This window comes from Aspergillus stella-maris (assembly GCF_047715825.1).
Source record: "Aspergillus stella-maris strain CBS 113639 unplaced genomic scaffold BDV14scaffold_1, whole genome shotgun sequence".
Taxonomy (NCBI): domain Eukaryota; kingdom Fungi; phylum Ascomycota; class Eurotiomycetes; order Eurotiales; family Aspergillaceae; genus Aspergillus; species Aspergillus stella-maris.
Window position 1 is genome coordinate 904,940 of NW_027396795.1, and position 27,609 is coordinate 932,548.

Below are 27,609 nucleotides of genomic sequence, written 5' to 3' on the forward strand. Positions count from 1 at the left end.
ATATCTATTGACATGATTTCGCTGTGTTGAACATACAAATCTATTTGGACATGAAAATGGGCCCCCAAACGCAAACGCCATGCAATCATCAAAGCAGGTCATTCATATTACAGATGGTGTTGAAGTGTCGAGTGGAAGGTGCGGTGGTGGAGGTCTAGGCGGAGGAGTTAGCACTAGACTCCCTATCTCTCTCTCTCTCTTCAACCTCGACCAACACAAAACTCACCCTGCCACGTCTCCAGCGCCGCTTTCTCTGCATCCCATCCCCACAAGAATTCTTGTGTCTGTCTATCCGACCACTTGTCGGGGTTCACGCCTCCCTTCAGCGAGGCACGAAATTGTTCGTCCCTTGCTAGCTGCTCCGGTCCGTCTGGTAGATGGAGAGTGATGCGATTCAAGGTGCCAGACTGTTGAACCGTCTCGGCACGCTGTTTGCGCGATTTCTCGTATGCTTGCAGTGCTAGAGGAATCTCCTGCTTTGATGTGATTTCAGACAACACTATTCCTAACGCCGCCGCATCCTCCACAGCCTGGGCGGCACCTTGGGCGACATATGGCCTGTTGAGAAAAGGTTAGTGAAAACCCTCAGTTGTTTCGAAAATAAAGACTTACAGCATAGGATGGCAGGCATCTCCGATCATTGCCACCGAGTTCTTGATCCACGTCTTCAACGGCGGATGCAAGCACAGCTTCCATTCCAGCACCTCGTCGTCCGGAACCAGATCGATCAGCTTATTCACTACCGGATCCCAGCCTTCATAATCATTGATCATTCTCTGCTTCGAGCCTCTTGTGGTCCATGACTCCTGAATTCCGTGTCGATCGGGATGAAGAAGAACAATGTTGAAAAGTTCGAAGTTTCGCACAGGGTAGGCAATCAAATGCCGCCCTGGACCGAGCCACCGCGTTGCCTCAGGAGAATCTACCAACTTCTTGAGCTCGGGATCGTTCTCCATCACACTCCGGGGCAGCATGATCCGGTAAGCTGCGTCTCCGGTTGCCATCGGTTGGGATGCATTTTCGCCCAAGAGATGATCACGAATGACCGACTTGATTCCGTCGCCTGCCACGATAATATCAGCCTTGACGACACTGCCATTGGCCAGTTCCGCCGATGTTGAATCAAAATCCACATTTGTGACATGGGAGTTTGTGCGCAGCTCAACGTTGGGCAGTTCCAGTGCCTTTTCAATCAGTGCGTTGTGAAGGTCTGCTCGATGAATGACCACCTGCTGACCAAATGTCTTGTTCACAGGCGTGGTACCGAGCAGACTTCCGTCTTGCCATCGCCGTACGTGGATCTTCTCCAATGCAACATCATTGGTATGTATTAATGGAGATACATCCCAACCTAAGCTCAGTCAGACTGAAGTCCGCTCCATGTTAACCCAGCTACTTACGGTCGAAAAGTCTCAACATGTTCGGGGAAACTTGAATACCAGCACCAACTTCCATGAGCTGTCCGAAATATATCAATTCCTTATATTGTTATGAGTGGCATACCCTGCGTACCTTGGGAGCTGACTCCAAAATGGTGATTTGGTGTCCTCGCAATCCTAATGCTAATGCTGCGGCCATGCCACCAATACCTGAACCGGTCAGTTGTGGTTTCTTATCATGCCTTTAAATCTGCTTGCCATACCCGCTCTGCATTCTCAATGTTAGCCCATAGAATATTCATTCCAACCAGCGACAGCTGACTCACCCAACAATAACAACCTCCAAGGGCGTCTTGGCCTTTTTTATCTGCATGCTAACGGGCAAGACGGTATAATCCGTATCCTCAAGAATTTTTCGACCGTGGTGGCAAGAAAGAAGGTAGGAAAATTCGTTCAGAACTGTTGCCAATGCATTCGAAACGCTACGTCTCCAAGACTATAGACCCTGCAACAGCTTTGGGACAATCCTGGAGAACGGGGTAAAAGTAAAACACTAATCAACAGCAAAATTGACTTCCAGAATTTGGGGTGAAGAAGCTTGATAATTATATCCCGGTTCCGGACTTGACTACTCTCCGGTAATTGCGGCAGAGACCAACAATTCACGAAGTCCCCACTTCATCTAACAAAAAAATGAAAATCTGACGCTCAATGATAGCGCGGGAACACAAACAACAATATGCATTCGCGTAATCGAAAAAATGGAATTATTCAGACTCTGGGATCAGTGTAACATGCTGCGCGCAATACCGCGACCCCATTCTCCGCATGGGGCGAGCCCATACACTCTGGAGAAATAAAACCTCTTATGACCGTTGGAATTTGATTTCGCGACTCTATCTATGGTCCAACCGGGTGGCCGAAGTCGCCTCTCGGTTCAAGTCGGCTCTCCTCGAATCACCGTTGCGCAAGGGCGGATCCAAGGGCTTGATGTGGGGAAGGGAAGCAGGCCGCTTCGGCTTTTTTAGCTCTCTCCATTTGCCGAGCACGGCGTTCTCAGCCCCAGATAGAACCCCCGGGGCTTCGTCATGCCACTGTGTATCTGCACCTGCCCCATTAGGTATGTAGCTATGCTTCTTTCAATGCTGACCACAGGAGAAGGCAGGATTTGGCATTATCCTGGCGGCAAATTCTGACTACGAATTGCCGAGCGACAATCAATGTTCGTCCCCGTCAGGAAAATAGGCCTACGTTATAGACTTGAATGCTACTTCGACCGATGCGTATGGTCCTATAGACGGGCGTCTGTCCGACGATGCACATCTTGACTGCATATATCGCCGTTCATCTCACGGCTCAGCCATATATCACGAAACTCAACCCTTTGTCCCAAGGGCCCCAGTAGGTTCTGATAGCTGGCTGCCCTGACAATTGCTCAAGAGGTACGATGATTGCTTCGCACCCCAAGTCTACATTTCGTCCCTGGGCATGCTCTCCGCTTTTTCCGGTCTCTCAGCCTCCCCACTCTCATGCATTCAGTCCACCAAGCTTTGAGCTTCTCCTCCCCGAGACGCAGATGAATCGGGGGACTGGTATCCGTGAGCCACACCTTTTTTTTTAGGCGCAGACAAGATCGCCAACGACGATAGCATTTCGCAAACCTCATTTTTACGGCATTAATAAAGCTTCTCAACTCCCGAGCTAGCGTCGGTGACGAGAAATGACGGTTTATCACGTCCCCGACTCTTGAGTATTGAGCGCCTAGTCCCGCCAGGAGGTGGGCGAGCCCGTCCGGATCTTCGGATTGCAGCACATGCCGGGGTCTCATAGGGTGCCACGGTGCTCCCATTGACGCCAGGGTCTGGGTGCATATGTAGGTGATGCTTGACTGCGGCGATCGGCACTTGAGGTTAGATCCTCAATGCCGTTCATGTGGGTTCTGTTATTGTCACTGTGTCGGCTACAGTACAATATATATCTGTAGGCGGAAGACCAAACCCTCGTGTCTTCCTGCTTTTCAGGCTACCTCTTAACAACTCACGTTTAAAAATTCTACGTCTTGCCCCAAAATATCGATATTCAGTGCGCCTTCTCGCCCCAAATCATGACATTATTTGCGCACGGCCCAGGGCTACCCCGTCTTGGAACCTCTGTACCATGTCTCCTCTACTCGCATCTCATTTTCAGACGAGTGAGCAAGAACCACAAGAGTTCCTGATTTATCGAACTCCCCCGCGAGACACTTCAATTCTGATTGTGGATCGACTGAAAGTTAGGTCCCCTCATTCAAAACAGGAAGGCGCACCTGGCGCTCCCACCCACCGCACCTTCCCCGCCAGAACCCTTCCACTTTCAACTGAGGAAGGAGCGATGGTCTGCAAATCAGGCAGGAGCAACTATCTCCACGACTCATCGCACCTTCATAGGAACTTTGACATAACATACACCTACGGGAAGGCACGACCTATGCTCGTCGCATCGAATTCCATGTGCACAAGGCGCTGTCCCCGGTCAGATTGTAAGTTGCGGATGTAGGAAGGGGCCGTGGAGTCAAGCCCTGAGCTGGCGTTTGAGTTTTGAGTTTTGGGCTCTCACAGCTCGCTTACCTACGTTGCTACGTGGCAAGCACTTGCCCTGTGGAGAGTGGAGACAGGAACCATGTTGTTCTCGAAGACACGTAGAAGAGGTGGAGGGTCAGGCGGCGTACAAAGTACCACCAACTACTAACTACCTACTTACAACCTTGAGTACTTTAACTCACCTAGCTAGCCAGCTAGCCAACCGCGGCAACAGCGGCCCGGTCCCGCAGGCGGACAGGCGTTGCACCAAAGTCCAACCTCCAGCTGCCAGGTGACGTGCGTGGCAACTGGCAAGACCAGCACGCAGGAGCGCCCGGTGAGTGTAATTGTGAGAGAACAGCCTCGTCTTATTCAATGGCAGGGTACGCGGAATTAAGGTCCGGACCAGGTCGGGTCGTGTTTAGAAGGAAGGAGCGACTTATGGGGCGTACTTGCGTCGTAAGTGGTAGTTCTAGGTATTCGCGACAGGAAGGTGCGGCCCCTCAGGCATTTACTATAGTCCAGTTAGGAAAGAACGAGGAAATGGAGATGTTTCATGCAATCCAGTATATGCATTCGTGATGTAGATAGGTACTTTGCAGTAGACAGTATATAGTCGATGTAAACATGTACAGCCATCATTCTATGATGCTCGAATGAATGTGTATGTAAGGTATCAGTCCAACGCCAGAAAAAAGTAAATGATCATAAAGCAACGCCCTTAACGACTGAAAATGCTAGTGAGATATTGAGAGAAACACAACAAACATGGAATCAATGCTAAGCGATGTAGAAAACGAGCAGACCGAGCGCAAAAAGTGCAAAGAATGTGCAATACAAAGTCAAGAGTCGCAAATACAATAATCATTTTGCTGGCTGCATATGTGGCAGCGTATCTGTCGTTCAGAAAGTAGGCGGTGAGGGGTCATGAAGTTGAAGTCGTGGTCGTGTAAACGTGAGTATGCAATGTTCGTGGCGGACTCGATATGTGTTGAGGTTTATGGTCATTATATGTACAGTATGCGAAATGGAGGAGTCGATGAACACCTAAGCAGTGAACATCAGGCGCAAGCGACTGGAGCGCGTCTTCTTCTCCTTGGGTCGTTTCTCGTAGTCGGAAAGGCGGGATTCAGTGACGGATGGGGCCTTGGATGGAGCGCGCGACGGGGCCATCGAGGGAGCTTTGGTCGGCGCCCTAGTTGGTGCGCGAGAAGGCGCTTTGGATGGAGCAGGCTTGCTCCGCTTGCTGAAGACAGATTCTGCCCTGTCCACTTTGGTCGGGGCGCGGGATCGCGGAGCATGGGAGCGGGAACGGTGGGACCGGCGGGAGGACGCACGGGACACATCGTCGTCGTCAAATCGAAAGCGGGGGTCCCGTTCAAGCCGTGCGGTGGTGATATCAATACCGGACATCGCGGCAGCCCTTGGGGTGATGAATTCGCCGTCGACGGATGTTGCGACACTGTGCGCTTCGGCGTCGGCCACACCACGTCGCCACATCTCTACGGAGCTGAGACAGTCGGTGTTGAATTCAATCATTTCGTCCATTTGTCTGGGGCTGTCGAGCGGAGCTTCCATCGGGTTTGGTGCTTCGATCTTTGGAGTGCTAACGGCGGACCCCATCTGCTTAACGATCTTGTAGCCGCCGAACATGACAATGGTGGCGGTGAGACCGACACCGGCAGCGATCAGGAACTGCGGGCTAGCAAGCAGGGCCCAGACGGCAGGCGATGCCGTTTTGAGCATGGTAAGGGCTGATGGGGCCATCTTACCGGCAACCTTGCTGATCTCGGCCAAGGTAAGAGCCACCGCGGCCATAGCATCGGGGTTCTTCTGAAGATGGCTGATAGTGGCTGTCGCAGTGTGTTGCACGCAGTTGGCTTCTTCCAACAACCATTGAGCCCGGCCAACAAGGCCTTTAAGTTCGGGGTCATCGAGTGTCTGCAGCTGATTATCTTGTCGAGAAGACTTGGCCATGGCGGCGGGGTGGTACTCCCCGTAAGCCAAGTCCATGTCAACATTGGCGTCAGACTTTGAGCGGGTAGTAAGGGGGCGAGCATCGGGTTCTCGCATGGCTATTTCATGATGGGTGTGTCGTCGAACCATATCTCCAGGACCTCCGTAGTGAGATGTCCCACGAGGGGCAGAGGAATGTAGGTCCTGCTCATAGATAGATCTACCCCTGGAACGGTCATAGTGGGATCTTCGGCTCGAGTGGTGATGACGCGAACGACTCCTCCGAGAGGAAGCAACAGACGGAGCGTCATCGATAGTATAGTTCTGAAGGGCCCTCAGTGCTTGTTGTTCCGCAATCTTTGCATTGCGCTCAGAGTTGACCTGAGCCTTGCGCTCGCGGTAAGCATTTTTGGCGTGGCTGAAGACACCAAAGAGGTGCTTGCTCTGTTGGGCGGAAAATATTAGAATCAAGACCGAAGGTTAGACAAAGAACAGGATCAGGTACGTACCGTGCTAACAACCTTCCCAGACCTGTCAATCACTGCAATAGTCTCACCAAGAGGCATGTTTGATCGGACACACTTGTGCGGAGAGGGATTGCAAGAAGCAACTACAGGCCGCACTCAGAAGATATGAACCGACCAGATGGCGATCAAACGGCGAAAAGTTAGAGCATTGATAAATGATCAGCGGTGATAGGGACCTCGCTCAGGAGGACGAGCGGTGAAAGAAATCGACGGGCTAGAATGAATTTCGATGGACCGAAGGTATATTTAAGACTAAATGCGGCCCAGGTGGAGATTTGGCCGCGATCCTCTTTTGTACCCGCGTTTCGGTCTGGGCCGTGCAGGTGGTTTATTGCAGTTCTTGCAAGGCTGACTGGACATGCAGAGCAGGCGTATCCCAGCAGCAAACCGGTTCGGTTGGAAAGCTGGTGCCTGGCGAACAGAGTTCGGTTCAGCTGGGGTGGGAAGACTCGAGAGGGTGAAGTAGAAACAAGAGGAGGCGAATGACGACAATTTAACGACGCATATGCACAACGACTATCAATCGCGCGCCACGAGGCGTTTCCGTTAAAGTAGAAGATATTATAGATAAGGAGGTGTAAAAAAAGATTTGGCGGTCGAGGGGGCTGGGAACAAGGGAAAATTTAACGTGACGAGCCGGCGCCTAAAGCAGGACGAAGCGACGAACAGGAGAAAAGGCAGCACTGGAGGGGGGGACTGGTTGGGTGCCGACAAGACCAGCAGCAAGGCAACAAGAGCGTGTGCTCAGACTGGCGAACGGGAGATCCGAATGGTTGCCAGTTCCATAGCCGATCCGTGGAGATCCAAGAGTGAGGTGGCTCCCTTCAGTGCGATCGTTGGAGTGAAGCAGCACCGCCAGATTGGCTGGGGTCATCCTGGGGCCGCTTGGTCCCTCGTTAGTAGGCGTTAGGTACTTGAGTTGGTCGGGTACTGATCACATTTTGGTATCGTGACATCCGTGTCAAAGAAATGATGCCTGATGGACTTTTATTTCTTTTGATATCGGAAAGGGTGCCGCAGGGGAATGTTCGGTGAAATTAGCGGAGTGATGGAACCTGAAGGATGCTTGATGAGTCGTCGATGACTCGAAGTTGGTCAACACTAAAGAGCGGTGGGCAGCGGCTTCTCATTGGCTGGATACACTCGCGCCACTGTGGCTGGTGCGCAATCGCCTGGAGAGTCACATGATTACCATACAGTACCACCTTGGGTTATAGCAGCTAATGCAGTATATAGCTCACCCTAACAATCTTCGATGACAAAATCGTGCATCGCATCATGGTACCTTGTGATAGCTCCCTTGCCAGATCCGATTTTCCCGTCTCCGTCGGGGAGACAAGGCGCGCTTCCGACCACCAGAGAAGGGTCGGTATCCCAGTTTGTGAAGCAAACAAGATACAAAAGTTACACATGCGATCAGCCCAGAAATTGCGGCAATGCGGTCAGCCTCTCTCTGTTCTTGGCCTGAGGTTCCTGCGGATACTTATTAGATAGTAGCCTGTATTTAGGTGTCGATGTCCTAAGTGGCTGCTATCCCATGACCGCAGATAGGGGGACGCCGCATCCCACACTCCCTATATCAGCCCAACGTTCAAGTGCCTCCCAAACTTTCCGCCGCCCGGTGAGGCCGTCAATTCTTTGCTAATATATCATTCATTCGTTCCTTTTCAATGAGCCACCACAGAAGGACTCAGCAGCCATGGTACAACCCGGGTCTGACGCTTTGTTAACCCGTCTGTTATGGGAACCCAGGTTAGTCTGCGCTTTCGCCCGAAGAGTCTCCGTAGAATCGAATAATTTCGGACTCAATATAGGATATGTTTATGTTTATGTTAACTTAAACAGTAGGAAAAATAGTTTGAAACACCACAACCGCGCAGGTGAGTGACAAATTCCAAATTGAAGAAGAGAAGAAAGTCCGGCCATGATGGTATTATTGCACCGCCACAAGCGTCTCAGCAACGCTCATTCTTTTCCCCGGCCAATTTTTCCATGTCATCACCACCAAGGGAGATCACGACATTCAGGCTCAAGTATTTGAATGATCTTTGTTTGTCGATGTATAGACCAATTATCTTGCTGAGATCTGCCCCCTGAAGTTCGCAATTCTCCCCTGGCGTTGTGTGTTCAGTGCTGAAGAAGGCACATGTCACGTGAACCAGTGCTCTGTGTCACCAGCCGAACTTCTTCCCTTCTTGTCCCTCGGTTACCCTTCAAATCTGCTCTTTGATTGTTTCCAAGTACAAGAAAAGGACCAAGGCTGAGATTGAGATGGACTATACAGGACTCACCGAGTCCGACAGCCCGTCGGACATCGATGAGCAGACCAAAGCGTGGGAGTCCGATCCTCGGTCTGTGAGAGCACAGCTTGCCCAAACCGACGGTGTCAACGATGCGACATCTCAAATTGAATGCGGCATTGGTCATCGAGTACAGGCTAGTCGGTCTGTCCTAGCATTGGTGGTGGATGAGGACTGTGTTTTTGCCGGTCTTCAAGGAGGTGACATTGTAGTACGTGGCTGACTCATATTTTCTGATATCATGAACAGCTCTAACATTCGGCAGGCTTGGTCACTCGAGAACTACGACCTTGTCCTTTCTGTTCGTGCTCATCAAGAAAGTGTGCTCGACCTGTTTCTCTCAGAAGAAGGAGACCTTTTGTTCTCCAGTGGAGGTGATTCTGTCGTCAATGTACCATTTCTCGAACCTCGCTATTGCCTTTTGTTCGTGATTAACGAGTTGTAGGTTTGGTCCACGAGGACCTTCGAGCGACTCTACTCTATTCACTCTCACCATGATGTTGGTGACCTTTTTGCCGTTGCGTACTCGCCGAGCTTGAATACGGTTTACTGTGGCGCTCAAAACACCAGTATCCAAGTAGGCAGCCTCTCGACCTTCCCAAATAAGACCTATCTATCTGACTTGATATAGTGGTGCAACCTGTCCCAGCTGCACCCGCAACAATCCGCCACCCATCTGTCCAAGCGTACGCACCGCTTCTTCGACTCAAAAGGCCCTGATGGTAGTCTTGCTCCTCGAGCTGACGGGCAATCTGTGGCTGAGGGTGGCGAGGTCTTGACCTTCAAACGTGACCACCACAATTTGTTCGCCCACCATGGATATGTCTACACCATGTCACTTGCCAGAGGGCTGCTTGAATCATCACCCAACGATGAAGTTCTTCTGACCGGAGCCGGTGACGGTGTCGTCAAGCTCTGGCGTTTGGAGCAAGGTAAACCCGATGTTGCTCCTGCTTTGATGGCAAAACTGCAGAACACCGATCCTGTGCTCTCTATTGCAGTCGAGGGATCATTCCTCTATTGCGGTTTGTCAGGAGGGGCGCTGAATGTTTGGAACCTGGATTCTCATCAGCTTGTGAAACGAATCGCTGCGCACAGTGGAGACTTGTGGGCGGTTGATATTATTCACGGCATGGCAGTATGCGGAGACTCTAATGGAGTTGTTAAGGTAGATTTATCTGTGACGGTCAATTCTGCTGTGCTAACATGAAGCAGAAATTTAACTCGCGCTTTGAGGAGGCCGGTAGCTGGACGGCTCATGAAGGTACTATGCTAGCTTCCGCTGCTGGGAAGTTCAGGGACCGTCACATCTATGCCACTGGAGGAAATGATAATACTGTTGGAATATGGGACTTGACAGACATTTCCCGAGCTGCGAACCAGAAGCCACCGATCAACAATGGTAGGGTTTCCAAATTGCTTGGTGAGAATATTCGCTAACACACTGTCAGACGAAATGGTGAGCTGCCTCGCGAAGCTGGTCGCTTTCAAAACGATATCTTCTAGCCCGAAATTTGCCGGTGAATGTAACCAGGGTGCAGCCTTCCTTCGCCGGCACTGTATCTACCTTGGAGCTAGAACGAAGCTTCTTACCACTGGAGAAGATACAAACCCAATTGTCTTTGCTCGCTTTAGCGCAACATCGCCTGAACCAGTCGATAAGACCGTTTTGTTCTATGGACACTACGACGTGGTTGGCGCCGACGCCAACCGACAGAAATGGAAGACAGATCCATATCAGCTGACTTCCATGGATGGTTTCCTATATGGCCGCGGTGTATCCGACAACAAGGGACCTGTCCTTGCTGCACTCTACGCAGCGGCGGATCATGCGCGACAGAAGACCCTCAAATGCAACGTCGTCTTCCTCATTGAAGGTGAAGAAGAATCCGGATCCCAAGGCTTCCACGAGACAGTTCGCAAGCACAAAGAACAAATCGGACCCGTGGACTGGATCCTCCTCGCCAACAGCTACTGGCTTGATGACTACAACCCTTGTTTGACTTACGGACAGCGCGGTGTCGTTCACGCAAATCTGATTGTCACTAGCGACCATCCCGATCTGCACAGTGGTATCGACGGCAGTTCGCTGCTCGATGAGCCGCTGAAGGACTTGACTATGTTGCTCGGTACCCTAGTCGGACCAAAAGGCAAAATCAATCTTCCCGGCTTCCAAGACCCTGTTTTACCATTGACCGACGCGGAGAGAGAACGATATGGCGCAATTGCGGAGATACTCCTGCCGCGACACCCGCAGATCAAGGACGCCGATGCCCTAATCGATTCCCTCATGCACCGCTGGCGAGAACCATCTCTCACGATTCACTCCGTCGAGGTCCCCGGCAGCAGCAAGAGTGCAACCACAACTATCTCACGCAAAGCCAAAGCCAGCCTCTCAATCCGTTTGGTACCAAACCAAGCAGCCGATGACATCGCCGCCGCTTTGACACTCTACGCCCAAGAACAATTCGACCAACTGGAATCGCAAAACGAACTCACTGTCGAAATCACAGGGACATCAGACCCCTGGCTAGGCGACCCAGATAACCAAATCTTTGAAACCCTCTCCGAGGCCATCACCGCAGCCTGGACACCAAGTCAACAAAGCCTTAAGCACCAGTACCCTCTTCCCCGACGTACAATTGCAGACCGCACCCGCGAAAGTGACCGCTCTCGCGCAACTAGCCCCCGCGGCGCAAAGGATTCCCTCCAGCCAACTAGTGTTCTCCGTCGCCAGGACTCAGAGGATAGTCTCGCGTCACACATCGACCGCATCATCATGTCCACGACGACATCCAAGACTACAACCCGTCACCGCTCATCCCTCAGCACAACGGTACCGACCTCATCCACCCTGACAGGACAATCAAACAAGCGCATACCAGGTGCGGAACCAGACTCAACGACTTCCTCTCCGCCACCGGAAACCGCAACATCAAAACCCGCAATCACTACCATTATCGAAACACCGCCCGAACCAGCCGCAGGCCCCAGACAATCCAAAGAAAGAACCCTGAAGCCCATCTTCATCCGGGAAGGCGGCTCCATCCCCACAATCCGGTTCTTAGAAAAGGAGTTCTCTGCGCCGGCTGCGAACTTACCATGTGGTCAAGCAAGTGACAACGCGCATTTGTATAATGAGCGGTTAAGGGTCGAGAATCTGTATAAAAGTCGGGAAATCTTTAGTTTTGTGTTTTCGAGGTTGCCGGAGAAGGCTTGAGTCGGGTTGATGTGATAGACTTGTTTTGCAAGGATTTTGGAGAATAAATCTGGCATTCATGTATTGAATGGAATGGGAGTGGTGTGGAGTGGACTGATTCAATCATAAGGATGGGGGTACTATAAAATGCATTTTGGTCATTTGATTCGAAACGTCAACCACTACCTACCTAGGTAGGATACTAGACTACCTTGGATTCGCCGTCCTGATTACGTGCTACAGCACTCCTACGTACCACAGCAGTAGGATATAATTTGGTAAACAGATAGGGAAGGATCGGTCGCTCTTTCCCTGTAGACTTCACTCAATCTGCTAGATAAGGAAGGCGCGATGGGCTCCCGCTGGCTGGACAATTAGGGAAGGAGCTATATAGGACCTACCCAAGACCTGTCTGTCATTGGTAATTAACCGGGGTGTTTGATATACATTAACTTTGCAGGTCGGATAGTTGGACATCTATGATAGGATATCGTTACAGGTATGTACGATGCAGGTGATGATTAGGTTGGTAGTAAATGCTAAAATACATGTAATGTACTCTATACGAATGACACAGAATGGGGTAGGTATGGTATGCCAATCACCATATCCGCTTAGCAGCCATCTCATACCGCTGAACATGATCCAAATGCAAGTCATCACCACGCGAGTTCTTCTTCTGTGCATCTTCCTCCTTCTTTTTAAGCTTTCGCAGACTCTCCGGGTCATCGAGGTATATCCATTTCCGGCTGTCTTCGTTGACTTCTACGGCGCCCCAACCTCCGGCTCGCCTCGCACCCTCCACTGCATAGTCGCGGGCCCGTGGGGGTGCGGCACCTTCGGACATATTGGGGGTGGTAGATGAAGATGCCGGGGCTGCGTGCTCTGCTTCGCGTTGTTTCATGGACTTGTAGCGGGAGCGCGCGCAAGCTAGGAGGAGCATGCCGAGGAGGAGTTTGAGGATGAGTAGGAGGACGAATCCGGTCAACACCAGGACGACGGTGAAGATATAGACTGAGTGGGCGGGTGATGGCATTGCGTTTGCAAGGGCGCGGCGGAACCATACTTCGGCGTGTGCTGCTGTTGCGGGGAAGATTGTTCCAAGGGTAATTGGTGGTGGCGAGGGTGCCGGACCTGCCGGTATATACTGGCTATGAATAGTTGCCAGAGAGGTAGTTTCGACTGAGATGGATGAGGATGGTGATAGTGCAGGAGACTGGGGGAGTAATGCAGCCAAGAACATCTGGTACGTTTGGACCGAGACACGGAAGAAGAGGCATGAGAGAGGTATAACGGGAAGTCCCAGGCGGCGAGTCAGGTTCTGGTCACCAAAGGCGTTGGTGTAGTAGTCCTTGGCTAGAAGGTCTAAGAAACGGCCGTAGATCGATGGTCGGACGTTGTTGAATTTGCCAATGTAGGCATGTTTCAGCCAGTCCACAAACATCTCGGAGCCGAGTACTACCAAGAAAGGACCAAGGACTTGCGCCAGCGCGGGCAGGAACGAGTTAACGTGGCTAAAAGACGCCATCAGGGAGGACGGAACAAGGGTGAAGGCCTGTGGCAGAATTGAGGTTGATGATTTCGGAGGTGTTGACAGCGGCGTGCTATTTGTAGCAGATGCAGCACTCGCGCTTGCTGTACTGAGCAAGCTGCCCCCTAGGGAGAAAGCCCCAGTCTCAACCATATTGCGCGAAGCAATAATCGTAAGCATGAGCCACAGCTGAAAGCGCTCTACCACGTCTGCACAAGTAAGCTGGAACAGGTTCTCCTTTTCGATCTTCTTGAAGACAGAGCCTTTGATCTCGACAAATTGGTTCGAGAGCAGCAAGGTAATCAGGGCATTAGAGTAAGAGTTGACAGCGACATTGAGGGTCATGACCTGGTAGAAGAGAGCGGTGGAGTGAATGGCCGTATAAGCCAGCGCCAACAGAAAGAGCCCAAAAGGACGAAAGATCTTGCTGCGTCCATCTGGCCGACGCTCTAGCGCTTCACGCGAGAAGAGGCATTCGAGAACGTCCTGACCGATGGCGGCGAAGAGGCGATCACTAACTTCCAACACGTTGTAGATAACATAGAGCTTAATCGCGGCTTGGCCACGGATCCAGTGATACATTCGGCTGGCATCAAACCACATTAGTACTGTACAAGTCGTGATCATCAATAATCCTTTCAGAATATCCGCCTTGTCATCGGGAAGCAGGGCCGACGGTGTTGACCTCTGCCTTCGGTGTCGGTGAGTATCCGAGCGGTGCCGTCGCCGTGGCTCTGTTAACTTGGAGGCCTTGCTGTCCTTATCACTCGGCGGGATGTCTGGTGTTGATGAAATGGAGGGCTTTCGATTTCGCCGCCGCCATACTCGTCCGACACCCTTCCGAACGAAAGCCCATAGATACTGAGCCTCGGCAGCTAAATTCAGAGCCCAAGACTCTATCAAGATGTATATTGCTTTGGCAAAACGAAGCGGTAATATGGTGAAAGAGTACAGCCAGGCGTCTAGGCATGCTAGGATACCAAACCACAACACCTGCTCTAAGGCTGGAGGAAGGACGAGAAAGTTCACTAAGCGCTCCAGCTTGACGCGCGCTGATTCGTACGGGAAATCGCTCATGGCACCTCGATGGATGTAAAGCGGAGAAGGGCTTCCAGAAGCAAGCTCCAGCTGTAGGTAAGTAGGTATGGAGACCGGGGGAAGGGGAATGTTCTGCTGCAACGGGGACGGAATGGCTGTCTCGGGAACAGGTGGAGGACTCTTGAAGCTCTTCGGCTCAGCTTCACGACTGACGGAAGGGCGCTCTTGCCTAGATCGTGAGGTCCATGTTTGCGCTAGCCGCTCGTTGTTGTTTCCCGGTAAGGTCAACTTGCGCGTTGACTGGGGAGTTGATACAGCGCGATTCATTTGTGGACGGCCACGGGCAGACGGCGTTGTTAGACCCAGTCCATTCAATCCCTCAGTCTTATTAAAAGTATCTTTGGTAGACTGCGACGTCAAGGTCTCATCTGCAGATGTCCTAGGTTCGCGCAGAGGAAAGGTTGGGATATCCGTCTTGATCGGCGATAGCAACGAGGTCGGCCCATCAGATACCACTCTCCGACCCGGTTCCTGACCCTCATGCGGAGCAGCAGCACGATAAGGAATAGACTGAGGTGACGCCGTGAGTTCCTGGATCTTGGCCGATGATAGCTTATGAACCCGGTCACGGTCCTTGTCCTTGTTGGCGGCGCCAGGCGGCGGCTCTCGAACGAAGTGTCGTAGGGCAGCAGTAGCTTCTGCGTCTTCAAGAACATCCACCAGGGATGTACGATGTAGCATGCGAGAGTCTGGCCCCTGCCCAGCGCTAAGCCCCTCTTCAGAGTGTTCAAAAACCAAGCCGAAGGTCTTATCTGGCGCTATCGGGAAGCTGCCGCTTTTCAAGTCCTCGCCTGACCCTCGTCGGCCGCGACTGCTACTTGCGCCTCTGTGTCGAGAGGTACTGGCAGAGTCACCATTCTGTGTGTTTCTCCTCCCATTCTCATGAACGGTCCTTTCGGACATAGAATGTGGCAAGTCGGTTCGTGAAGAGGTATTCGGTTCTGAAGTGGGCGCTGCTCGAGCGGAGTCGTCCGGTCGCTTTTCGGTGCCGTTGTGAATTCCGTTTACGTCGGGCATTGCGGCCGATAGGTTAGGTAGGGTGACTGGAGGGGGCTAATGTTATCGCTAGCATTGTCCAAGTTTCAGCTGCTGAATCCAAGACGAGATCCCCTTTCGGAGACTATGATGACATTCGCGGCAGAACGGACTGCTGCGGTTCCGCGGATGAAGAGGTGTCATAGGAAAGATAGGAAGGATTTGCGGTAAGATAGAAGCGACCAGTGTCGTCTAAGGACCGGTCTGTTCACTAAGACAAAGAGGAAAGAGACGGTGAATTCAGTGTGGAGAAGCCATCGTGGAGCCCAAGTGTCAAGCGGCCGCGGTCATGTTGCCGGTTAGAGTCCCCAAAGGCGGTCAGCTTGTGGATAGTCGTTGAATATGCAGGACACGGACTCAACTACGAATAGGATCACTCAAAATTTACGTAGATAAATATATATTTACTGGTTCTATAGATGAACTAGATGCTAAAAGGCCCGCTTCGCTCACATCGGGAACACAATGCACCCAAAACTTCCAATCATTAAAACAGGGGTATCTCGAAAGCGTGCCGGCACCGATTCATTCGTTCATCACAGAAGATATGACCAGCTCTTCCAGACGCTTCGTCATCATAAGTACAATTTCTTCCTTAGAAAGTGTGGATTGGCACCGCCATCCGTAATCGGGAGTCTAATAATACTCTGGGTGGTGTGGTGGTTGGTTGTATGTTGGCGAAGTATATGCCGCTCTTGGGGCTCCACCACCATATTCACTCGCAGGCGAGTAGTTTGCATCATTTCTCGTGGAAGCACTAAAGGGGGTATATCCTCCTTGTGCTCGCGAAGGTGCCCTTGCGCTCACAGGAGAAAACATTCGATCAGGTTGTTCGATATTTGAGTAACCAGGTAGACCTCGGTTCATCGGTTGATTACTCGGTGTGAAGGCTCGAGGAGGATGGCCAGTTTGTGGAGTTGGTCGAGAATTGTATGGGTCAAAAGGAGTGTTGTTTCGGTTAGGGTCCATATCCCCAGTAGGTGCCGGAATGCGGGGGGTAATTGTTCGGGAGTAAGGGTCAACAGGAAGTCCATAAGGGCGGAAAGCGCCCGCAGATGGTGGGTTGCTGCGCCCTTCAGGGCTATATGGATTCGGCCTGTTCCATTGGTCTCGCATGCCGCCAGCCGAGCCCATTCGGCTTGGGGGTACACGAGTATTGAGAGGGGTGGGAGTGAAATTTGAGCGAGACATTGGTGTCTGTGTGCGCCCAAGAATAGATGCGTTATCTGGAAGTGGGGGAACTGGAGGAGCCGGGGATGTTTGGCGGTCCAGTGGGCTGTACTCAGATACAGCAGGTGTTGTAGCGAAGGTGGCAGTGTCCTGGTAAGCTGAGTTCTGTGTCGTTGTACGACTAAGAGAGGGGTTATCAAAGGTTGTAGCTAGGTGAGGAAGAGTAGGTTCGCGCTCCCGAGGCGGAGCTGTTCCTGGGCGCGAAGTGTAATCAGGCAGAGTGGCCATGGTTGCTTGAGTAGTTGTGCGTGAAATCGTGGTAACAATAGGTCCTTTGTCATCGCCCCCAAGTACTGGTAATGTAGGCTTCAGGTCAACAGCCATCTTCGGATTGGTTGGAGTGCGGTCCTGTAATGCAGTGCCTTTCGCTAAAGCCTTGTTGACCTTGGTTCGCACAATGCGCTTCAGTCGAGCGTTGATCTTGCGACGGCAGTATCGCTTCAGAGTCCCATCTTCTGAAGGAATGTGGTGAAAGAGGAAGAGAAGATAGAGAACGACGGCGATTATGAGCTTGATCATGGACAGCACCCAGATAACCAGTGTAAACAGCATACCGGCCAAAACAAGGGCGCGTAGGTTATTCTCTTCGGCAAGGATCTTGACGTTGTCAAAGAACTGCAATATTCCCGCTTTGTCTTCCTCAACTGCATTTTCTCCTCCAGGTAGCAAGTCCATCTGCATGACTGAGTAAAGTGTGATGGCATTGACAACCTGGCGCGGTCCATCAGCAAGGACAATATTCATCCAGCCTGGGTACTATTAGCATATGCTAGTCAAAAGAAGGTCGATGTGATCCCTACTTTCGAAAGAAAAGTACGCAAACAAAGCAGCGTACTCGGCACCTTTGCGGCTTTTAGTAAGCTCTCCAAAGACCAAGAATCGCCTCCAACCACGCCCATGTTCTCCCATGCGAATACTCTGAATTCGGGCTGCGAGGGAATCCAGATAGCTTTTGGCGACACTTCCGGAGCGAATAGCACGGATCGCGCGAAGCCATCGATAGGCCAGAAGCGCAAAGGAAAGAAGAATGCAGGCGGCAAAGATCCATCTCGAGTATTTAAAAGGAATGGCAGGCTCGATCTGTCCAGCCCATCGAGAGAAGGCGAGAAGCGTCACAGCAGTGAAGGTGTCGACGGCGTAAACGGCGATGGAAACAATCAAGAGCACAAACAGGAAGAAATAAGAGAACGGCGATAAGCACGATTCCGACTTGAAGTCGCTAAGGTTCTAAGCAAAAGCGCATGTCAGTTCGCCAAGCTCTATCACTGCAGAAGGCGGCAATTGCTTGAACGTACGATATAATCCCATTGTTCCTCCAAAGCCACCGGTCCGCCCTTCTCACGATCGCCAAAGCAAGGCATTGTGTCAAGCGCCGGGCCTGCCAGGCGCCAGTAAAGAACGTGTTGTTGCGATCGAAACGAGGGGAAACGTCAAGCGATCAATTGACTTCGTCGGTCCAGCCGGGGCGAAGTCACGATCACAACGCAGGTGTTGAAGAAAGAACAAGACGAGCCCAACAGGGGCTTTCTTGAATTATTTGAACGAGAGACTCTAAATAAAGAACGACGATCAAGCACCACGGAAGTGAAGCTTGAAGAACAGCAGTTGTGGTGCTCAAAGAAGCATCGTCATGAGGTAAGCGCTGCTAGTGTTTCAGGAGGGTGTTCAGAAACCAGTCAAGACTCAGATGCGCGCCATGACCTGGAAGCCGTTCAGCTCGTCTCACAGATGATGACGCCAAAGCTGCAGTGCTGCAGAGTGCTGCAACTATGGAATGCAGAATGCGACAGGGCGCTTAAGCAAGCCAAGGGGGGAGACAGGAAGTGTGAAGAACGTGGGCGCGTAGAATGCGCAGTAGAAATTCGGCAGGTGAGGGTCTAAGACGATCCCAAGTGGGGGAGAGCAACCGCTGGAGAATGCGATCCCGATTCTGAAACACGAGGGGAATGAGTGGATCTGCCGGCAATGAGCGAGCGGCTGGTTAAGAATTGAGAGGCTGCGAAGGCTGGAATGGAAGATTGGCAGAAGAATGGCAGAGAAGGAGAGAAGCCAAAAGGCAGAAAAGGAGCAAGAAGGCAGGGTGACAGGAGAAGAACGACCGAGGGGATTTATCGGGTGAAACCAAAGCTGGAAAGGCCGTTGGATAGATTGTTTGGAGTTGGGCTAACCAGACTAACACAATTAGCCAGGGACTAGCACAGGCACTACACTTATCAGCCCGCCTGTCACCCTGTCATAACGCCGTGCTTGACGCTGCAGATGGGGCTGGTAGTGCTCCTGGTATCGGGCGTTCATGAGGATATTCATTCGTTTATTGCAGTCGTTGTCCTTCTCCATAATAACAATATAATAATAATAACAATATAATATAATATAAAAGACAGTCCGTGCATCCCCGCTGGTGCCGCCAAATGCCAAACTGCAGCCCTGCCGCTTCGGGTTTAGTCTCGAGGGTCCGTCAGCCTTGCCAGATCCACTGCAATCTTCATCTCTTCAACGCTCATGACAATGCTGAATCAACATTACAAGTTCTAGCGAGAGTGCAACAAGTTGGAACCTTTGACCAGGACTCCACCAGCGACTGCCAGGAGACTTCCTGCTGTTAATGCCAACGAGCGGCTGCTAATGTACGTTTCTTCGTGCACCCGTCCCAGGTGCGTTGTTTCTTGAGGCTTAACTGCGTCCTTGGCGGTGCCTTCTACCACATAATCCTCCCAGCTGACTTTGGCAAGGTTACGTTGATAGTCAATCACAGTCCCGGCCCAGTTGTTCGTGATCTTGCCTTCGTCAGTCTTGTACCAACTGCTGCAGTTCGAATCCGCGAAGCTGCTTCTGGCCAACTCTTCCTGAAGCGACTTGTTGAACTTCCGCAGTACAGTCACATCTGGCTTTATAGCCAACATTTTACCCCGAGCGCGAGCTTGAAGGACCTTCCCGACCATGGCGTTGAGGTATCGCGACTGTGCCTCGATCATGAGGATAATGGAGCTGTGGCCTACATGAATCAGCAACGTTCCGCGACGGAGAGCTGAACCCTCTTACCGAGATTTGTATTCGGGCCATAAAACATTCCGAAATTTGGCAAGTCCTCTACAGTAACACCATGGAGGGCAGATGCGCCGTCTTTCCAGATATCAGTGAGCGCCCGTCCATTGGAACCGTGGATTTCGATTGGGCACATAAACTCCACCGTCCTGAACCCCGTGGCCAATATAATAAAATCGAATTCTTCGTGAGCACCATTTTCTACTTCGATTCCGGTCTCCGTGACGCGCGAGATCCGACGGGTCTCCAGGTCTACGTTTTTCCGGTTGAGCGCGGGATAGTAGTCGTCGGACAAGATCAGCCGCTTACAGCCAGGGGCATAGTTAGGAGTGAGCTTGTCCCAGAGCTCAGGCTTATCCGCTAGCTGCGTCTTCAGGCGCTTTGCAGTTATGTTTCGCACCATTCCCGCAGTCTGCGAATTCTGATCTCGGATAACCTCATGGAAATTTTCTCGGTAATCCATGGTGGTGGATCGCTTCCGAATGCGCAATGGAGGACAGTATGTCAACAAAGCCTGCTGGAAAGGCGATATAGCCGTGTCAAATCTTGGGATCAACCAATTTGGTGTACGCTGGAACACAGTGAGATGAGCAGCGACCTTGGCCACCTCTGGAACGATCTGTGCAGAGGTTGCCCCTATGCAGATGTCAGCAATTTCTATCATCGTGGCTCCCAAGCTCGGGAAATGACGAACCGTTCCCAATGATGGCTATCCGCTTATTCTTGAAATCATATGTCCAGTCCCACCGTGCGGAATGCATCATTTTCCCTCGAAAGTCCTTTAGACCCTGAATTGCCGGTTCTCGAGGAAAGTTCAGCTGCCCGACAGCGGATGTGAGAAAGTCTGTGCTTAGTGTATACGATTTGGTGAACTGGTTGTCCTTGTCCCCTGACACCTCAATGCCGACTTTCCACTTCATTTCCTTATCGTCCCACCGCGCCTCTTTGACCTCTGAGTTGAAGCGAATATATTTATACAGCCCATACTTTTCAGCCACCTGAGTGAGGTACACCTGGACACCAGCTCTTAGTCGACAGTACGGTTTTCTGACGGCCCGGACCTACCAAGAGCTCTTCCTGGCCTGGAAACTGCCGCGACCATTTCGTCCACTGCTCGAAGGAATAACTGTACAAAATACTCGTCACTGGAGATTGAATAGGTTACTACGGGTCTCATAGAAGCGGTTGGATTTGGAAGGGCATGTCTAACCATCACAACAGCATCCAGGATACTTATTATCATGCCAGGTCCCACCAACACCACTGCTTTTCTCGAGGATCACGAAATTGTGGCACTTGTTGCGCTTGATCAGGTCAATCGCCATACACATTCCTGTCGCATCGTCGTTAGCTGCAGTGCTCGTCATTCGAACTGCCAGGGCATAGTTATTTACCCGAGATTCCAGCGCCGATAATCACCACCGCGGCATTGGTATAGCCCTTGTTGCCCGGGACGGCGTCGACACGCAATTTCTCTGCCATCAGCACCCGAAACGAGGAATTCGATGTAGATATTAGGTGATATTAGGTGAGTAAGGATAATGCCTTAGACGACAATAATTTTTTCAAGTAGTACTTATGTCCAACGCTGCACTTTGTAGCAAATGTAGCCGCACATGGAGGGAGGGGGTGGTGGCACAGCTCGGAAGGTACACTGCACTCCCATCACTTAAGTAGGAAGCCACCTGCACCCCGACCCTTGGCGAACCATTCAACAGTCGAACATCGTCTCGGATATGCATCGTTCTCCGCAGCGATTACTCCGAGAATCCAATACATCTTTTGTCTCTTTTGTCTGGCGAACGTGCATTGAGTCTGTTGAGCCGTTCAAGTGCGGGGATCCCGAGGCTTTTGGATCCCGGGTGATTTTTGGTTGTGGTCAGCCGGCTTGTTTATAGGTATTGTCCCTGCTGGCAGTGATAGTCAGAGCTTGATACAATTCGTCGGGATATTTTAGCCTTTTCTTGCTTTGTGTAGACTAGGGACTGGATGCGTCGGTGAGATCAAAGCGTTAACTGTTTGAATTAAAGTCATTACTTAGGTATATATATTCGGACGGCCGTCAAACATGGACTTTGGGACCGGGCCACCACCACGGCGCAGTATTCTTCAAATGTATTTCTCATCTACTGATGCTCGGACTTGCACATTCAAGATTCATCGTAAATTATCTAGTAATTGTCTTCTCTACCTAGCTATCCTGAACTCCAAACTTCAAACAAAACTCCAGAGCCAGAGAACAGGTAGCCAGCCACACCTAATTAACAGAACTATTTACATCAGGGACAGTCTCATCGGCGCTCGCAGAAACCCAAAAATCGATAGGAAGAACCACAAACAAAACACGAAAACAAGAATCACCAATCCAAGCCAAGCCGAACAAAGCATCTCTAAGTACTTACAAAAGGAGCAGTCTCATCAGCGCAGAAATCGCCCAGACTCAACGAGAACGAATCGAACAAAACAGAAAAAAAAATTCCAAAACACAAGAACGCGGCAAATAACACTTGCACCAAGCGACGGCGCTTATATAGAAAAGGACCAGTCTCATGCATAAGCGCTCGCAAGAAAGCAGAAAGCAGAACAAGAAAACGGACAAACGCAAAATCAACGCAGAGAACGACGAAAAAACAGGAACGCAGCAAACAGAATAACACCAAATCAACCGCGGTTATATACAGAAGGAGGAACCTCATTAGCGCTCGCAAGAAACACAAGAAATAAAATCGAAAACATGCCGTGCCTGCACGGCGTAAACGGAACGTAGATAGCAGTACGCAGAAAACAGACTAAAGCAACGCAAACAAAAGCCAAAAACGACATCGAGTTACTTACATCAGGGACAGTCTTATCAGCGCTCGCAAGAACCAAGAAAACAAAAAAGGAAAAAGGAAAAAGGAAAATAGGGAAAGGAAAGAAGAAAAGAAAAGAACCGAGATATCCAAACCAACCTCAAGCACCACCATTGCACCAAAGACAAACAGGTTGTAGATTGAAGAGAGATCGAACAACAAGCATAATTGAGCTCTGACACAGAGTTCCTCCCCATTAACTCCCTTTTCTTTTCATTTTATTCTTCAAATTTTTCTTGTTCTTTTGTCATTTTCAATTTTCGCACACCCACGTCGTTGCGGCTGTCGTCGGAAATCGAGTACGCTGATAGTCTCCGACTCGAAGCCCTAAGAAACGGATTGGCCTCCGGACTTGGCTTTCGAGGGCAGTCCGCAACGCCTCGCACAGGCTGTTCGCGACCTCAATATATTTTCCGAGGTACACCTGAGTATAGATCTGTAGCTCTCGATTTCTCGATTCTCATAGGCAACCTTGCGTACCGTTCAGCGGGGTTGTTTGTGTGCTGATTTGGTCGGGGTTCGACGGGGAATCCGAGGAAGACTGGCGCGCAGCTGTCAGGATTCCATAGCTGATCAACTACACCAAAGGGAAGCTGGTAGTATCCGAAAAGATTTTGCTAAATTGTTTGGCGCGTTCAATTCTGGTGTTGATGAGCGTGGAAAGTTGATGGATCACTTTGTGGAGGACGGCGGGTGAGCGGTTGTAGCAGAATAACCACAGGAGTGGCCCCGTAGGATGGCAGCACACATGCAGGACGGGAAGGAGGTCGGCTGGTCACTTCGTAGACGGCCTGCGGGTGATCGAGAAGCAGAGATAGCAGCGTCGGCACAGCACGAATCCAGATCAATCGCCGGAGCGACTCAGAGCAGGACAGCACCCATACAGGACAGCGATGGATTCACTCCGTCTCGGCTCCTAAGAAGAGGCAAAGTGTAGATAGACCCTATTCCGTGATCGCCTTCTCAGTAAGTTGAGATGCAGTAGACGGCTTGATCACTCACTCTGCCTCCGAATCGCCCGATTCCCATTCATCGTCTCGCCTATATTGTGGCCAGACTGGGGACGAGTGTTGTTGATCAGGCTCTTGTTGGGATTCCAGCTGGACTTCCGGCTGCGTATCTGGCTGAAAGTCAAGCTGGGCCTTGGCCTGGGCATTTGACGAAGCTCTTTTTTCAGATTGCTGCTGAGTTTGGTCCTCAGGTTCTTGGTGGAACCCCAGCTGCATGTCGGGCTGGACACCTGACGGAACTTCTTGCTCAGATTGCTGCTGAGCTTGGTCCGCCTCAGGCACAAAAGTACGCAGATCCGGTTTGTTTGCAACTTCTTCACCAATGGCCCTAAGGATATCCTCATCGAACCCCTGCTGTGCGATCATCACCTCTGGCTGGAATCCTAGTCCAGCTTGTTGCTGAACCTGTCCCCTAATCTGGCTGTTCTGAAATCCAAAATTGATACCACTAACATCAAACACAAATGATTTCTGTATCCCTTGAGTTGGAGGAGTGGATGAATTGGCAGAAGCGGTAGAGTGGTCTTGCATCTCTTGAGGTGTTAGATCGGATGCATTGGCAGAGCCGATAGAATAGTCTTGCGTCTCTTGAGGTGAAAGAGCAAATGCATTGGCAGAATCGGCAGAAAGATCCTGCATTTCCAGAGTTGGGAAACTGGAGAAGTTGGTATCAAGTTCCAACGGATCGTTAACTGTGCTTGGATTATCTCCTTGCTCAGCAGCCATGCCATCCCTATCTTGTGTAGACTGTTGTTGCCCAGTTCCCTGCCGAGTCGTTGGCATCAGAGCAAAAGGATCGTCACCATTCGCGAGTGCATTAGTCGCCGCTTGAGCACTCTCTTTCTCAAACTTCTTTTGGGCTTGTAAGTACTGCACTCTCGCTTCCAAATTCCTGATCTGTCGTTCTCTCTCGTCGGCTATATCCTCCCTCGTGAGACTTGAATTCCGCATAGCGTCATGGTACTTGACTGTGCCTTCCAAGAACTCGATTTCATCTTTTTTCTCTTTCATCTCTGCATTATGGCGGATTCTATCATCATCGATTGTCTCATAAAGACCATAATTATCGATTTCCACAGCCGACTTCTTATATTGCAGTTCGTCAGCCTCTTTTTGCACGCGCTCGAGGCCCGCTTCCAGTTCCCGAATTCTGTTCTCCATGCCAATCCGCTCGACGACAAGATCTTGCACATGCTTGGATTCCTCGGATGGGTCATTCGCGAAGAGCTCGTTGTCCGACTCAATTTTATCGCCTTCCCCGATGACATCGAGGTTGAACTTGAGGTACTCAATTCGGCCTTTAGCGATCGCCAACTTTTCATTCTTGGCCTGGATCTCCACGTGCTGGTTGGAAATCACGGCGTTCAGCATCTCGTGGGCATATCTGTACTCTGCCTCGAGCTTGTTGCGCTGGTCGTAAACCTCAGCTTTCGCAGTTCGTTCGATATCATCGATCCTGCGCTCCAGATTCCCAAGCTCGTTTTTCTTCTGGTCGAGAGCTACAGATAGCTCTACCTTCGATTTGGAAGCGTTCGCAGTTTCCTGATTGGCTATGCACAATTTCTCGTCCAGCTCGGCCACTTTGTCAAGAAGGGCCTTCTCGGGTTGAACTTCCTCCAAGCGCTGCTCAAGTCCTGTGATCTTTTCCCTTAGATCATTGATTTCTTTGGTCTTGCTGGAAAGATTGTTTTTGTGGTCTTGCGTGAGCCCCAAAATCTGGTCCTTCCGCTGGTTATCGTTGTCGTCGAATCGCTTAATTTCTGCGGCGATGACATTGGTGTGTGAGGTTTGTTCTTTTTCTAGCCGAGTCGTCGCCAACACTAATTCACTTCGAAGTTTGGCCTCGTTAGCAAGCGCGCAAGATTGGGCTGTCTCTGCTTCAAGGCGGGCGACTTTCTCCTTCTCCAGTTGCGCCTCCAGTTCTTGGACCCGTCTTATTGATGTGCCGTTTGCCGCTAGGTCCTTTTGGAGTCCTTCGTCGATATAGCGGAGGAGGGTTTCATAATGGCGCTCTAGCATAGGGTCGATCTCGCGCTTGGGCTGTAGTTGCACCTGGAGCTCCTTGGTCTTTGTCTCGGTCATGGTAGGTGGTTGAGATCGAATGTTGGACGCAGGTATCCCTGAGCCGCCTTCGAAGAGATGAGAGACAGCGAGGAGTACGATGAAGGGAATGAAGAGGACAAGACCGGGGAAGTGGTAAATATCCTCTTGCACGTCAAAGCTATATGGCTGCGGATCCAGAATTACGTCCCCAGCGTTATCACGCATCATAACGTATGAAGCATGCACAGGAGAGAGGATGAAAGTCCTTAAGGCCATGTATCCAATGTATGTGATCGACGTCCGTATGATGGTCAGCACCGGACGGTCATTCGGAAAGTACCAGTCCACCAGGGCGGACATGGCGGACATGGCGTGGTCGGGCTGGCTTCCACCTATCACCAAGCCGGTGAAAGACTTATTCTTGGAAAGCTTCCTGATTGTATACACAAGAGACCGTACATGGCTGAGCAGCTTTGACAACCAGACCGCAACGAGGCAAAAGGTACGAGAGACAAGGGTGATCAGCGCAGCTCCCCAGGGGACAACGAGGCAGATGAACTCAAAGTTCAAGTAGACAAGGAACGCGACAATCCAAACGGAACTATAAGAGCGTCTTGGTCAGCTAAAGCCTTGCCATTATACTGGATCAAAAGCAGCAAGATTCTAACAAGATAAAGTCTACAAAGTTGTTCCACTCAAAGATGGTAGCCATCTTGATCATAGTTTCGTCTGACAAGTAGAAATGATAGTAAGGTTCAGGATCGCAAGTAAGTTATGAGAGAAAAGTGAAATTGGTTATGATGGATGAGAGCGTCTTGGATGCTGTGATCCGTAGCTAACTGCTGACTTTAAGTAGCTTGAGAGAAGAAAGTCGGAAGATGAAAAGAAGAAGAGAAATCGGTGGAAGGGGAGATGCTACTCTTAAGTATTAGGAGCTGGCGCCGTAGCCTGGAGCTATAGAGGAAGAGATTTTGAAAAGTGAATGGATGTGTTATGGCAAGTGCAGCGCCTCCGTGAATGCTGTTGTGCTTCTGAGGCTGGATGAGGAGTGCGCAATGAACAATGACAACATCTTCACAACACAAGAGAGCAGTTTTGAGAAACATTACGTAGGAACAGGATCTTGTCCTTCATGAGTTTCAATATTTTCTGATATTCAACTGGTTGTAAAGCCAGTTCTACACGTACAAACTACTATGCCAGCATCCAGACCTTCAAAACCCACGCAGCCATAGTGACTGAAACCCTATACTCCTGAGTCTTCTGACGCAATCTCAAAGCCACTTCAGCTTCAGCATGAACATTTCCAAGCGCAAAAGAGGGGTAATCTCAACTTCTGACTCACAAAGCCGCCGGGATCTCCGTATATGGACGTTTTCTTTGGCATCCATGAGGCTAGAGTGACCAAAGAATGGCCTAGAGCTCGGCGAGGTCTCATGGAGGCAAAACGGAGGCTGGAGTAGCTAAAGCCTCAGCTTGACTCTGGGGCACTTGATAAAAACTCGTGAAGGCTACGATATCGCATGACCAAGACCAAAAGTGAGGTCGACATCCCATGACCGCATCCTATCTAGAATCTTAGATAAGTTGCGCGCGCACGTAATAAACAAACACCGGTCTCGAAAGCGACATTAAACAGCCAAGCATAGCCTCGCTGGCCGAGGATTAATTCACAGCAATTCGTGAAGGCAATGATATCTAACGGCCCAGGCCGAAAGTGAGGCCTTGACCTCGCAACTGTATGGTATCTCGGCCTTAAAAGTTAAAAGCCCAGAAGGCATACGTAATAAGCAGACACTGAGGCCAATTGAAAAAGACAGGCCCTGAATATCTTGGCTGGTGAACT

At 50.8% G+C, this 27,609-nt stretch overlaps 7 protein-coding genes across 7 annotated transcripts; 1 reads left to right on the forward strand and 6 right to left on the reverse strand.

Moving 5' to 3' along the window:
- Positions 1-3: 3 nt before the first annotated feature.
- BDV14DRAFT_162315 (putative salicylate hydroxylase) lies at positions 4-2,102 on the reverse strand. The gene is made up of 7 exons (XM_073766878.1): positions 1,706-2,102; positions 1,643-1,647; positions 1,513-1,589; positions 1,401-1,458; positions 613-1,351; positions 227-558; positions 4-154 (listed from the first exon to the last, which is right to left on the reverse strand). The coding sequence occupies exons 1-7, from the start codon at positions 1,750-1,752 to the stop codon at positions 108-110; spliced, it is 1,305 nt and encodes a 434-aa protein (XP_073633914.1). The 5' UTR covers positions 1,753-2,102; the 3' UTR covers positions 4-107.
- Positions 2,103-4,781: 2,679 nt separating this feature from the next.
- BDV14DRAFT_5054 (uncharacterized protein) lies at positions 4,782-6,761 on the reverse strand. Its single transcript, XM_073776928.1, has 2 exons — positions 6,403-6,761; positions 4,782-6,337 (listed from the first exon to the last, which is right to left on the reverse strand). Exons 1-2 carry the CDS (start codon positions 6,457-6,459, stop codon positions 4,985-4,987), a joined length of 1,410 nt encoding a protein of 469 aa, XP_073633915.1. The 5' UTR covers positions 6,460-6,761; the 3' UTR covers positions 4,782-4,984.
- A 1,573-nt stretch (positions 6,762-8,334) lies between these two features.
- Positions 8,335-12,230, forward strand: BDV14DRAFT_5097 (glutamine amidotransferase subunit DUG2). Its single transcript, XM_073776932.1, has 6 exons — positions 8,335-8,931; positions 8,986-9,111; positions 9,166-9,297; positions 9,352-9,888; positions 9,936-10,122; positions 10,172-12,230. The coding sequence occupies exons 1-6, from the start codon at positions 8,692-8,694 to the stop codon at positions 11,938-11,940; spliced, it is 2,991 nt and encodes a 996-aa protein (XP_073633916.1). The 5' UTR covers positions 8,335-8,691; the 3' UTR covers positions 11,941-12,230.
- A 164-nt stretch (positions 12,231-12,394) lies between these two features.
- On the reverse strand, positions 12,395-15,837 carry BDV14DRAFT_162345 (eukaryotic membrane protein family-domain-containing protein). The gene has a single exon (XM_073766879.1). It carries the CDS (start codon positions 15,563-15,565, stop codon positions 12,521-12,523), a length of 3,045 nt encoding a protein of 1,014 aa, XP_073633917.1. The 5' UTR covers positions 15,566-15,837; the 3' UTR covers positions 12,395-12,520.
- A 184-nt stretch (positions 15,838-16,021) lies between these two features.
- Positions 16,022-18,862, reverse strand: BDV14DRAFT_162346 (uncharacterized protein). The gene is made up of 3 exons (XM_073766880.1): positions 18,109-18,862; positions 17,614-18,040; positions 16,022-17,562 (listed from the first exon to the last, which is right to left on the reverse strand). The coding sequence occupies exons 1-3, from the start codon at positions 18,172-18,174 to the stop codon at positions 16,220-16,222; spliced, it is 1,836 nt and encodes a 611-aa protein (XP_073633918.1). The 5' UTR covers positions 18,175-18,862; the 3' UTR covers positions 16,022-16,219.
- A 482-nt stretch (positions 18,863-19,344) lies between these two features.
- On the reverse strand, positions 19,345-21,340 carry BDV14DRAFT_206647 (flavin-containing monooxygenase; the record flags this gene model as incomplete). The annotated part of the gene is made up of 6 exons (XM_073774945.1): positions 19,345-19,808; positions 19,856-20,494; positions 20,553-20,871; positions 20,924-21,003; positions 21,069-21,191; positions 21,253-21,340. The coding sequence occupies 6 exons, from the start codon at positions 21,338-21,340 to the stop codon at positions 19,345-19,347; spliced, it is 1,713 nt and encodes a 570-aa protein (XP_073633919.1).
- A 2,368-nt stretch (positions 21,341-23,708) lies between these two features.
- BDV14DRAFT_194741 (uncharacterized protein) lies at positions 23,709-26,475 on the reverse strand (the record flags this gene model as incomplete). The annotated part of the gene is made up of 2 exons (XM_073772002.1): positions 23,709-26,364; positions 26,432-26,475. 2 exons carry the CDS (start codon positions 26,473-26,475, stop codon positions 23,709-23,711), a joined length of 2,700 nt encoding a protein of 899 aa, XP_073633920.1.
- Between the last annotated feature and the right edge of the window lie 1,134 nt (positions 26,476-27,609).

Bases quoted from the DNA above. Each gene is read 5' to 3' on its own strand.
- BDV14DRAFT_162315 (XM_073766878.1), bottom strand. From the start codon at position 1,752: ATGCAGATAAAAAAGGCCAAGACGCCCTTGGAGGTTGTTATTGTTGG. The intron at 1,459-1,512 runs GTACGCAGGGTA...TATTTCGGACAG, and splicing joins TTTTGGAGTCAGCTCCCAAG to CTCATGGAAGTTGGTGCTGG. The intron at 559-612 runs GTAAGTCTTTAT...TTTTCTCAACAG, and splicing joins GATGCCTGCCATCCTATGCT to GCCATATGTCGCCCAAGGTG.
- BDV14DRAFT_162345 (XM_073766879.1), bottom strand. From the start codon at position 15,565: ATGCCCGACGTAAACGGAATTCACAACGGCACCGAAAAGCGACCGGAC.
- BDV14DRAFT_162346 (XM_073766880.1), bottom strand. From the start codon at position 18,174: ATGCCTTGCTTTGGCGATCGTGAGAAGGGCGGACCGGTGGCTTTGGAG. The intron at 18,041-18,108 runs GTACGTTCAAGC...GCTTTTGCTTAG, and splicing joins AGGAACAATGGGATTATATC to AACCTTAGCGACTTCAAGTC. The intron at 17,563-17,613 runs GTAGGGATCACA...AATAGTACCCAG, and splicing joins TGCGTACTTTTCTTTCGAAA to GCTGGATGAATATTGTCCTT.
- BDV14DRAFT_5054 (XM_073776928.1), bottom strand. From the start codon at position 6,459: ATGCCTCTTGGTGAGACTATTGCAGTGATTGACAGGTCTGGGAAGGTT. The intron at 6,338-6,402 runs GTACGTACCTGA...TCCGCCCAACAG, and splicing joins CTGGGAAGGTTGTTAGCACG to AGCAAGCACCTCTTTGGTGT.
- BDV14DRAFT_5097 (XM_073776932.1), top strand. From the start codon at position 8,692: ATGGACTATACAGGACTCACCGAGTCCGACAGCCCGTCGGACATCGAT. The intron at 9,298-9,351 runs GTAGGCAGCCTC...GACTTGATATAG, and splicing joins CTCAAAACACCAGTATCCAA to TGGTGCAACCTGTCCCAGCT. The intron at 10,123-10,171 runs GTAGGGTTTCCA...ACACACTGTCAG, and splicing joins GAAGCCACCGATCAACAATG to ACGAAATGGTGAGCTGCCTC.